This window comes from Ammospiza caudacuta, chromosome 8 (assembly GCF_027887145.1).
Source record: "Ammospiza caudacuta isolate bAmmCau1 chromosome 8, bAmmCau1.pri, whole genome shotgun sequence".
Lineage (NCBI taxonomy): Eukaryota > Metazoa > Chordata > Aves > Passeriformes > Passerellidae > Ammospiza > Ammospiza caudacuta.
The window spans coordinates 17419289-17430621 of NC_080600.1; the positions used below are offsets into that span (position 1 = coordinate 17419289).

General features: G+C 41.8%; 2 protein-coding genes across 5 annotated transcripts; one reads left to right on the plus strand and one right to left on the minus strand.

The window, feature by feature from the left end:
• Positions 1 to 923: 923 nt before the first annotated feature.
• PPIL3 (peptidylprolyl isomerase like 3) lies at positions 924 to 5834 on the minus strand. 4 transcript variants are annotated; one of them, XM_058809390.1, is made up of 7 exons: positions 5699 to 5834; positions 4956 to 5002; positions 3723 to 3797; positions 2827 to 2920; positions 2139 to 2206; positions 1631 to 1749; positions 924 to 1320 (listed from the first exon to the last, which is right to left on the minus strand). In XM_058809390.1, the coding sequence occupies exons 2-7, from the start codon at positions 4956 to 4958 to the stop codon at positions 1194 to 1196; spliced, it is 486 nt and encodes a 161-aa protein (XP_058665373.1). In that variant the 5' UTR covers positions 4959 to 5002; positions 5699 to 5834; the 3' UTR covers positions 924 to 1193. The 4 variants fall into 4 exon arrangements, with proteins under 4 accessions (XP_058665373.1, XP_058665372.1, XP_058665375.1 ...); XM_058809389.1 differs by having other exon boundaries at positions 5572 to 5782; XM_058809392.1 differs by having other exon boundaries at positions 5655 to 5779.
• NIF3L1 (NGG1 interacting factor 3 like 1) lies at positions 5753 to 11333 on the plus strand. Its single transcript, XM_058809388.1, has 6 exons — positions 5753 to 6476; positions 7186 to 7348; positions 7787 to 7913; positions 8292 to 8430; positions 10003 to 10086; positions 10963 to 11333. The coding sequence occupies exons 1-6, from the start codon at positions 6056 to 6058 to the stop codon at positions 11145 to 11147; spliced, it is 1119 nt and encodes a 372-aa protein (XP_058665371.1). The 5' UTR covers positions 5753 to 6055; the 3' UTR covers positions 11148 to 11333.

Here is an 11333-nt window from a genome sequence, read left to right on the forward strand (position 1 = left end):
TTGCACGCTTCTGTTTACCTGCTACTGGTTATAAGAGATGAGCACAGAGCTAAAAGAATAAAATCCTTTACCTGACTGAAGCATTACACTAAAACATATTAGGCCTGGAACAAGGGCTGGGAGATTAAAGCAACATTCCATGAATATAGAAATATAGAAACTTTGTCCCCTCAAGCAAGTATTGATTAACTCTTCTCATTACCTCAGTAATCTGTACCTGACATACCTCTGCCTTTCTCTTGCAAATGAGTTCTCCTTATATTAAGAGGCCAAGTCTCCAAATGGAAAATAATGGTCTGAAGCTGACTGCAAGTCAGCTGGACCTTGAGACTCCCTAGGATTGCAAAGAGTATATATATTTATATACGAATGGGCTTTGCTAAGGGATACTCACTGAGTGGAAACAGGATTGGAGGAAGAAGTCCAAGATGGCTCTTATTTGTTCAACACCATGTGACCACAGCCTTTTTGGCAATGCTCTTTGTTTACCCCCTAGTCTTTGTGCAAAAAGATCATGAAAAACAAGCTACAGTAAATCCATGTTACCTAGTTTCAGTGAACAGCTATGTAAGGACAGAAATACTTACTCTTTCATAGCAATAGTCTTGTGCCAGAAGCAGAAGAAATTACTCCCATCTATCTTTTGGGAAGGCTAAAAATGTTATCATTCCAACACAGCAGCACAAGAGCAAACACTTCTCTAAATATGTTCTTTAATCTTCTGGGAGGGAAAGGTTTCATCTATTTATGACACTGCTCTCACCTAGGGAAAAAAAATGTGTATTTTACTTTACTCTTTTGAGAAAACTGAGTAAGGAAGATGACACTTTATGAGAAAGTTGCACAAAACTGGTAGCATGAAATTATAGCAGAGAACATTGCGTTAACATAACATCACTCAAAGATAACGCAAAAACCAAAGATTAGAAAAAAATTAAAGCTTTTTTATTTTACAAGTATAAAAAACAATGCTTAAAAATCAAAATGCTGGAAGATACTCTGGAAAACCTGGCTTCTGAAGCAGAAGACTTCTCTATGACAACTCCCAAACAATGTTAAAGCTTCTGAAAATTCTGCATTCAATAAGCAAAGATATGATCCAGCTGAAGTAATCCTTTTTGATGGCTCTTTAAAGCCCATAATCTGGGAATTATCTGACCAGTCTCTGCAGAATGTGTTGCACCATTCTGTGGCTACAGAGCAAAGGGGTTGGCATGAATTGTAATGTCTTTAATGCGAACATCATTAAGAGGTCGATAGGTTTTCTCATTCACGGGCAGCTTCTCCAGCTCATCCAGGGTCTCCAAGCCATCAATAACTCTACAAGAAAAACACAAGTTCTGGACATTGCCTTCTAATAATGATTTAAATTTCACAGTTGAGGTATCTCAAAACACTTTACAGTCAAGTATCCCAAGGCAAAGACTTTGCAAGCAAATGATACAAAATAAGAAAACCAGAACATTTTATGCGGCCAATAATGTATTTTGAAAGGAAATACTAATCCATGATGGACTCTGAGAAGAAGTTCATACTCTGAGTATTTCAGGGCTCTCAAGCATTTGCTCGCGCCCTGAAATACTCAGATCCCTCCCACACTCTGACAGAGGTGTGCAGTTGAATCACTTACTTTCCAAACACTGTGTACTTCATGTCCAGGTGTGGCTGTTTGCCATAAGTGATGAAGAACTGTGATCCATTGGTGTTGGGACCATTGTTTGCCATGGAAACTACCCCACGGACACTGTGCTGAACAAGGGGAAAAACCTTAGCATGAATACACATCTGTGAAACCAGGAATGACCTGGGCAAAGTGCTCTATGACTTAGAGCTCTTCCTCAATACCATTATTAAGAGCAAATCTTGGTTGCTAATATATTCTATCAGAATCAGTAATTAGCTCTTCAAAATGGCTCTTACAGTGAAAAATTATTTCTTTGCCTTCAGTGCATGAAAAATGCTTTCAGAAATTCTTTTTACTTCTGTTTTCTGTGATGAAAACCCTCAAGCCTTACTTGCCAAACACAGAAATGCCTGTTCCTATTTTAATAATAAGCTATTGTTCTCCAACCAAAAGAAAATTATTGTAGAGAAAATTCAAATGAAAATTTAAGTGCATATTGAGAGCACAGAAATACCTTTAGATATTCACTGAATTCATCTTCAAACTTCTTGCCCCAGATGCTGTTACCTCCTTTCCCAGTGCCTGACAAAGAAGCACCACAGTAGAAATCACTGGATTTTCAGACTGAAGAATCCAGAAATTATGTTCTGTTACAGCATTTTACAACAAAGAGCCTGGACAGCCTGCAATTAGTTTGAGGCATGTTCCTTGACACTGCACTAAGACATAACTCTATATAAGGAACCTATTAAGCAGCAGAAGAAAACACTGACATCCTCAAATTAAATTCAATATGAGTATGAACAGACACAACTGAATCAGCTTTTCTCCCAAACAGCTGACACTGTCTGGGACATTTCTCCAAATGCTTTAGATGCAGCCTTCCAGGCAGAAACCACACAAAGCTCAGTAGTACCTGCTTCTACTTTAGTCAACAGAACCATCATATTTAGTGGGAACAGTTGGTAAAACTCAAGTTTGTAGAATGCATGATTACTTAAAATTGGGGTAATGTCTGCACTTCTGTAAGCCCACCACAAAAAATAATTTCATCATAAAAAACACTTATCAACAATACAATAACTCTTATATTTTTACTTTACTTACATTTGGGGTTTAATACCCATAATTCCTATTTATTTCCTTACATTTTATTTTTATGTACATTTTTTCCACAGAAAAACCCAGACAGAAGAATTTACCTAGTGGATCCCCTGTCTGAACCATGAAGCCCTTTATATTTCGGTGAAATACGCATCCATTGTAGTAGTTACTAGCACAAAGAGCCAGGAAATTCTACAAAAATCAAACAAACCATATTAACAAACAACAAACAAATAGTATTATCTTACTAAAATTACAGCATTGGCAAGACCAAAACCATATTAACAAACAACAAACAAATAGTATTATCTTACTAAAATCTGCTTTGCTTTGTGACCATGCGAATTCCACAGAGTAGTGCCACAGATCATAGCTAATAAACTCCTTTGATAGTGTCACACACAAAGAATAAAAAGCTTTCAGGGCAAGGCTGTCTGACTTGAGGAAGAAGCAAGAAGCCTAAGACATGCTCTCAAGTATCACTCCCATTCAACAATTTTATTTGGCATGTGTAAGTTTGTAATCAATAACTTAATGCCTCAGCTTTTTCATAAAATAAATGACATTTATTTCAATTTCAGTTTATGGCAAAAATTCAAAACTGGGGTCCCTGACAAACTGTGAGGGAGTCTCACTCTTTCAAACTAAAATCAAGTCTGTGAGGCTATGAATAAACCCATGGAAATTTGGGAATCCCATGCTAGGTGCTGTATTTCCCCTTAAAGGCAAAGGACAATTTGGGAGATGCTGGAACTTCAAAAGAAGCACCCTTAACTAAACCTTATCAAGAGAGAAACAGGCATGAAAAGTCCAGGCAGTAAGACAGAGTGCACAAGTTCCAGAGTGGAACAGACACTGCACCACCTTAAAATGTTGGTATTGCATTACATGAAAAGGTGAAATTGCAAAAGCCACTTCACCTCCTCCACAGTCTTCACTATTTCTACTGCTTTGTTTCACCACTAGGCAGTCCTACTCCTGGTACATGACTTACTTCACAAGTCTTTGGAGTACGCTCACAGAATAGCTCAATTTTAATATCTCCCACATCAGTATGCAGCGTGACAGCCTGAGCAAAAGGCAGAAAACAATAATTAAATCAGCAATAAAATACTAATAGACACTGTTTTATTTCCCAGCCCCATCGAGAACATTAACAAGTTTGCACTGCATATAACCACTGTTTCAACATATGGCCATAAGCAAGGCTACTGTCACAACCAATCCACATTTCCAGTAAAATCACCAGAAAGCACTTGGTTTCATCTCATTTCAGGACAAATCAAGTTTGCCATGGTAATGCAGTAGCTGTTGCATGCTGTTACACTCCAGAAATACATTATTCATTTGCAAACAGGACCTACTCAGTCACTTGAAAGTAAAGGTGAAGAATCAAGGTTGTATCTATTTTGGATGGTGCACATACCTCACTGCTTTATAACTAGAGCAGCAACTGATGTCTGCAGCCCTTTGATTAATAAGTCTAGTTCTGAATGGCAGCATATAAAATGTGCCTTCGCAGACAAGTAAATCTGCAAATTAACTTGCTTTTCTTAAGAATTTATAAGTCACCTTCATAAAATTTAAAACCAGTTACCCAATGACCTAATCACATTTATCTCTACAGGCCATATATATCACAGTGCTTCTATGGGAAGTGCTAAACTATGCAAAAACAATTACTGTGGGGATAACCCTACAGCAAAACTAATAAAAATCAGCATGATGCTGATACCGGCATACTGCTCCAAAAGTATACAAGCAAAGGAGACAGCTGTCCACAATGTCCATGAAGATGCTATAGAAGGTGTATGATCAGTTTAAGACATATATAGTCTTATCTCTATTTCTCAAATTACTATACTTTTAAAAGCCCATTAGTACAGAGGTTTACATATGCTGAAGCACAGGTATGTTCTTGCAACTAGACTAATGCTTCTGTGGCAAAAAAACCCAAACTAGATTATCAAATACATGCCAAAGTAGCATTAAAATCTGGGATCTCTAAAGTGAAAACATAATTAAGTTTTAGACTGATGTAAATCAACCTGTTTTCCTTTTCACAGTATCTTTTTTTATAAGTTTGAAATGAAAACCCTGAACTTTTCATGACAAACTCCTCACAGCATCAGAGTAAAACATGTATTCCTTTGAGATGGAGAGCAGCTATTCGCTTTCCAAGAGATGACCATTTCAGAAAACATATAAAATGTGCTTTTATTCTTACCATGCCTGCTCATCAAAATCTGAGGTAGCCTTCTATACAGCAATTTCCTGTAAACATAACATAAGTAATTTGTTGGGTTTTTTCCTGCCAATCCCCATTTGGTTTTGATTCTAAAATATTTGTTGGTTACATGTTTTTACACTACACTTTTCTACGATGCCATTCCAGGGACTCTGTGGCTAAATTTTTGCATTAAGCAACTACGCAGCATATAAAATATGAAAAATAACTAGAAAAAGACCACGTAGAGAACAGGGAAGAGGGCAAAAACTTTTTCCCAGGATGAACATTTTTACAAAGCAATTAGTTTTTGCAAATATTGTGGCAGCTGGCAGAATAGGAGATGGCAGAAATTCCCAAGTAAAAGTCACATATCATTATCTAACAGAAGTGTGATTTGGGGCCAACTCGTGACAGCTGTGAGCGCCTGCAACAAACAGGTAACTGCACCCAATCAGATTTTTTAAATATTTGTAATATTTTCAAATGAAGTGTTTAGAATGCCGGCAATAAAACCGTGGCTGTGTAGAAGCCGAGAGATTTACGCGGTAATAGCTCCTCTACACAGCTGCCCTCACCGCTGGAGCCCCGGCCCCGTGTCCCCATCTCAACCCACCTGCGCCCGGCTCCCCTCACCCAGGGCAGCCGCAGCTACCGCTCCCTCCCTGCCCGAGGTACCGCCACCGAAATGCCGCGCACAGCACAGGTGGGCTCCGCCCGCCCGGCTCCGAGAACGCCTTAACCTGCCGGGGCTGATGCAGACCAGCCCCCGCCGGGGAGAGGCGGCTGCTCTCCCGCGGGCCTCAGTTCACACCCGGCGGAACGTGAGCGCGGCGGAAGCGGCGGGGCCGAGCGCAGGTCCCGCCCCGCAGCGCCGGCCCTGCTCCGGCGGGAGGTGAGCGTGGTGCCGCGGGAGCCCCGGGCCGGGGAGGGCGCCCGGTACCGGGTGGTACCGAGTGATACTGGGTGGTGCCGGGGGTGGGCGGGCGCACTGACCGGCAGCGGGGCAGCGCCCGCAGCCCGAGCGGCCGTGGCCGCTGTTTGGGCGGCGGGTTCCCCAGGCTCAGGCCGGCCTGTGTTCGCCCCGCACAGGTCTCCGCATGCCGCTGCTCCGCCCGCCTCTCCACCGCGTCTGTGCCTTGGGCCGCCCGCCCGTCCGCCCCCTCATGAACCTCCGGGAGCTCGTTTCTGCCCTGAATGACTTCGCATCCCCCGCCCTGGCTGAAAGCTGGGACAATGTGGGATTGCTGGTGGAACCGAGTCCTCCCCACACTGTGAACACCCTTTTCCTCACTAACGACCTCACTGAGGAGGTGATGGAGGAGGCAGTGCAGAAGAAAGCGGACCTCGTTCTTTCTTACCACCCTCCTATATTCGCACCACTCAAGCGAGTAACGTGGAAAACCTGGAAGGAACGGCTGGTGGTCCGAGCCTTGGAGAACAGAATCGGGATTTATTCTCCACATACGGCGTACGATGCCATACCTCACGGAGTTAATAACTGGCTAACAAAGGGACTGGGTGAGATTCTGTTAAGAACAAACAAAATTATTAAAGATGTATATGCTATTTTAGGTGGGGTCTTTCATCATTTGCCTTCCAGCTTTCACAGGTGTGATTTGATACTGTTTTTATTTTTCCTAATATTTTTATGGTACTGTAACCCTAAATACATTTTAGGACATTTATCTTGGTGGTATATACCCTATAACAAACACAAGAGGATATTTTCAGATGCAGGACTCTATATTGGATGTATCTGGAACTGGTGGAGCATATTTATTGTCCAGTGTGTTTGCAATGATATCACTGACTTTAAATCACCACCTTTCATTTATAAAGTACAAGATCTCAATGTTTGCAAAGTATTTAAACTATGTGAAATTATTTTAGATTTTTATCCTGTATTGTGGCTCACAGATTACAATAGCTGTGTCTTTTCCAGCCTGTCATACAAACTAGGAACTCTTTTTGGTTTTGTGCAATCCTTAGGATGAAACTGATGGCATTAAGAATGGCAAATAACACATATCCATCAGCTTCTTTGGACTTAAGATAGACTGTGCCTAATGGAGACAGGAGAACGAAAAGCCCTCAGTTCTGGTCAGGAAAAAAGGATTTGAGTGCAAAATTTGCATCTTTGTGCCACATCTCTTAAACATAAATGCTAAAACAGTGTTAGAATACTTACCCTGCTTTATAAGCCAGCAATCTTGTACTGTTTCCTCAGGCACCTGCACTTCTGTCCCACTGCATCCATCAACTACGCTAAGCTCTCCAGCTGAGGGCACTCACCGGGTAGAATTCTGTGCAGATGCTGAGCATCTGGATGCAGTCCTGTCCAAAATCCAAGACATCCCAGAGATCTCTTGTCTCACTACTCTCCCAGTCAGGTATCTGCTCCACTCTCTGGTGTTGTATTCTTCCTGTTGTTTGAAACAATAAGTTGCTGTAATTGTATTTTCCTGTTCTAATAACTTTGTTCCTCTGTGCATTGCTGCTGTATTTTCCAGCAATAGAATGAGAAACTTAAGGAATAATTGTCCCTCTCTGGGCAATCTATGTCATGCTAAATGGTAATAGCAACTCAAGTCTAGCATCACATAGATCAGGGCTGTTAAAGAAGAGTATTAACAGGAAATTTGAGTTAAATTCCCATATTTGTTTCTTCCAAGACAAGTCTAGGCTTGAAATTACAATGCTGCCTTTTTCTTTCTCAGCAGTAGAACAGCCACTAGGATAAAATAGTAATTGTAATGCTGTAATATAGTAATTACAATGCCAAAATTTTATCGAGCTTCTTAACAAGCACCAGGCATGTCTTTCCTCAGGGTTGAAGGCGAGGAACAAACACGAGTCAGTCTGAACTGCTCTCAGAAAGCACTGCTGGAGGTGGTGGCATTATTGTCCCAGAACAGCCTTCTTTATCACAAGACCGAGATTCTTTTACTACAGAAGGTAACAAAATCACAAAGTTACTTCCTGTGAATGTATTACTTGTGGGAGCTGCATACCTTAAACACTGAAATGCAGTAGTCAGTGGCATCGTATCTTTCCAGTGCTACCCCAGTGCTTTGAAATACTGGCATATGGGAATTTGAAGCCACACCCATTTTCCAAAGCAATCAAACTATTTATGTGGCCTGTACTAATTCTTAAAGCAGTTCCAATGGCTGGCATAGTTCATATGTTACATTTGAGAACATCACATACATACTTCTTTGTAAAGTTCAATGTTGTTCCTGCAAGCCCAATATACTCATCCTGTACAGTGTGGACAGCAATGCAAGCATCTGGAGTCAACTTTCTCACAGTAATTCTCTTTTTTTTTTTCAGCCTCCTCTTCCCCATACTGGAATGGGACGCCTGTGCACCCTGAGCGAGCCGCTCTCCCTGTCAGACACAGTGGAGCGCATCAAAGGGCACCTGGGGCTCCCCCACGTCCGCCTGGCCCTGGGGGTGGGCAGGACACTCGGTAAATGGGCAGTGATCCTCCTGGCCCTGGGGCGGGCAGGACACTCCATAAATGGGCTGTGATCCGGTAAATGGGCAGTGATCCTCCTGGCCCTGGGGCGAGCAGGACACTCGGTAAATGGGCAGTGATCCTCCTGGCCCTGGGGCGGGCAGGACACTCGGTAAATGGGCAGTGATCCTCCTGGCCCTGGGGCGGGCAGGACGCTCGGTAAATGGGCTGTGATCCGGTAAATGGGCTGTGATCCGCCTGGCCCTGGGGCAGGCAGGACATTCGGTAAATGGGCGGTTAGCCAGACTGCCTGCCGGGGCTGGCACTGCAGGAACACAGGGAGCAGCAGTGGGTGCATGACAGTGGACAACACTGCTGTCTTCACCAGGTTTACTTCCAAGAACTAGGAAGCACTGTTAAGAAACATCATCTTAGAATTTACAGTCATATGAAAAGAATCTTGTCTGTATTTTAATGGGATTCTATAGGTTAATGTGGTGAAGGAGGACAGTACAAGTTGAATGAAAGATATAATTTTTTGTAACTTATATAATCACTAATTTTTTTTTCCTGCCCAGGATATCAGGCACAAAGGTGTACTGTTTGATTGTATGTTCCCTTTTGTGACTGAATGTTAAAATTCAGAGCACTTTAAGAATAAGACACTTCATAGTATCATTATGAACAGTGTTTTGATGAAAGATAAGAAAAAGAAGGTAAACTAGCTCAAACAGTGGGGTCATTAGTAAGATGTGGAGTAAACATCCTCTTATCCCAGCTACCTATCCTAAAATCCAAGGACCACAGCTGGTAGAATTTGTGAGAGTAAATTTGTTAAGAGCTCATTGTAATTTAGGAGGCAGAAATCTTATTAGACTGACAATTGCACTAAAAATCCCCAAACTACTTCAAAGACTTTTTATGATGTGGTGTGACTTCACTTAAATCAACAGTAATTGCAAGGCAACATACTGTAAAACCTTAATATATTTTGAAAACTCCCTGTGTTGTGTGTCCCCTCTCCTTAGTGAATGTAATATATATGAAAAATTAAAATTCATGTCGCTGTCATATATGTAATAACTTGGAATTAGCAATCACAGCAGATGGACAATTTTTATTGGCATGGAGCAGCTTTCAGCTTGCATTAAGACAGGCCTTCTGAGAGCTGAAAGTTAGGAACCAGTATATCTCAGAGGCAAAGTGCTGCCTTAGTGGCATCATTAGTTGCCACTAATAGTGGTGGAACACGAATCCTGCAAAGAGTAGTGGCCTTTTAGAGACTTCAGAAACCCAACTAACACGTCCCTAGGAGAAAGGTCACCAGCAGCCAGCCTCTGTGCTGGAGTTTTCTAAAAAGTTTCCAGCCCCTAGGAAAAAATCTATCACAGAGGATTTTGTTGTATTGTCAGAGGTGTTACAGGGCCATGATTCTTTCAAACTGACAGATATGTCTCTTCCTCCAACAAATTTACATTGACTCTAAAATCAAGGTAGCAGTTAACTGAAACAATTACTAGCAATACACACATGAGGGCTCAACAAAGGGGAAGGAGTTTAACTGTGGCACATTGTATCCTGCAGAATCACCAGTGAAGAAAGTTGCTCTATGTGCTGGTTCTGGGAGCAGTGTCCTGAAGGGAACAGAAGCTGACGTCTATCTCACAGGTAATAGACTGCTGTTTCATTATTTTTAAAAAAACAGTCATTAGAGAAAAAAACAAACCTCAGCAAAAAATAAGAGGGTTGACTGGCTTTTGAAAGACTTGACCACAAAGAACTACCTGTTATTTATAATTGAGAAAAAATTGGTTAGTTATTGGAACGACAAACTACCATTAAAGTAGAAATAACGTGGATCAATTGGCAGTGTGGCACAGTGAAAGATACTTGAATTAAAACATTGATTTACAGCATTTATCTCAATGCAAAATCAGTGCTGATGGCAGTGAGTTGCAACTTTCATTCTGTGTATTTCTCCTTTGCCAACATATATTTCCTGTATTCCCTACAGAATTCCCTAATGCAAAACAGAATATAATGTAGTCTACAGAACCTTCCAAAGAAACTCCATAGTGTGTCTAGCCAAAGGGCCACTTAGTCCATTATTGTCTCTTCCAGCAATGGGACAGCTATTCCCCGTGACACAGCAATGTGAAGGCTGCCTTGCATTCTGTAGGAATTGCTGCCCCTTCTCCCCCTTGTGTGTAGCCCTGCAGAGCTGACCCAGAACTGCTTTCCTCTGTCCTTTCCAGACCACTCTGAGCATTTTTATTTTCTGCCCAAACTGGCAGAATTTACAACTACTCAAAGATGGCAAGGAATTTCTGTGGTTTGACCCAGCTGCATACAGGGTCTTTCAAAGGACCCTGGAACAAGAGTGTTCCACTTTCCTACTGAGCAGGTTGTGTTGCATTTCCATTATGGCCCATACTGCATTACATCACCAGCCTTTTAGCTGAGGTGCTCCATACATTGCAGAGACCTGGTTACCTGAACTGTACCATTTGTGATCTCCGTGACATTTCTTTCTCAAAATGGCAGGAGAGATGTCCCACCATGATGTGCTGGATGCAGTTGCCAATGGGATAAGTGTTATTCTGTGTGAGCACAGTAACACTGAGCGAGGCTTCCTGTCAGAGCTGCGTGAGGTACTCACCATCCACCTACAGAACAAAATCAACATAATTGTGTCTGAGAAAGACAGAGATCCTCTCCAGGTGGCATAGGGGGAAAAAATTGGAGAGAGAAAATTCAGTCAATAGTGTTATCTTGCACAGACCTATCCAACTGCAGAGCTTAATGAAGGTGCTTTCAATTGGTCCAGTAGAGAATGATTGTACTATATGGTACCTCAAAGTCTGGGGTATATTTTGTCATGTCAGAAAAATAAATGTTTGTTTTGGAATACCAAA

Bases quoted from the DNA above. Each gene is read 5' to 3' on its own strand.
- PPIL3 (XM_058809390.1), bottom strand. The intron at 2,921-3,722 runs GTAAGTCATGTA...TGATTTTTGTAG, and splicing joins GTACTCCAAAGACTTGTGAA to AATTTCCTGGCTCTTTGTGC. The intron at 2,207-2,826 runs GTAAATTCTTCT...CTTCTTTGTCAG, and splicing joins TCAGACAGGGGATCCACTAG to GCACTGGGAAAGGAGGTAAC.
- NIF3L1 (XM_058809388.1), top strand. From the start codon at position 6,056: ATGCCGCTGCTCCGCCCGCCTCTCCACCGCGTCTGTGCCTTGGGCCGC. The intron at 7,914-8,291 runs GTAACAAAATCA...TTTTTTTTTCAG, and splicing joins AGATTCTTTTACTACAGAAG to CCTCCTCTTCCCCATACTGG. The intron at 10,087-10,962 runs GTAATAGACTGC...TCAAAATGGCAG, and splicing joins AGCTGACGTCTATCTCACAG to GAGAGATGTCCCACCATGAT.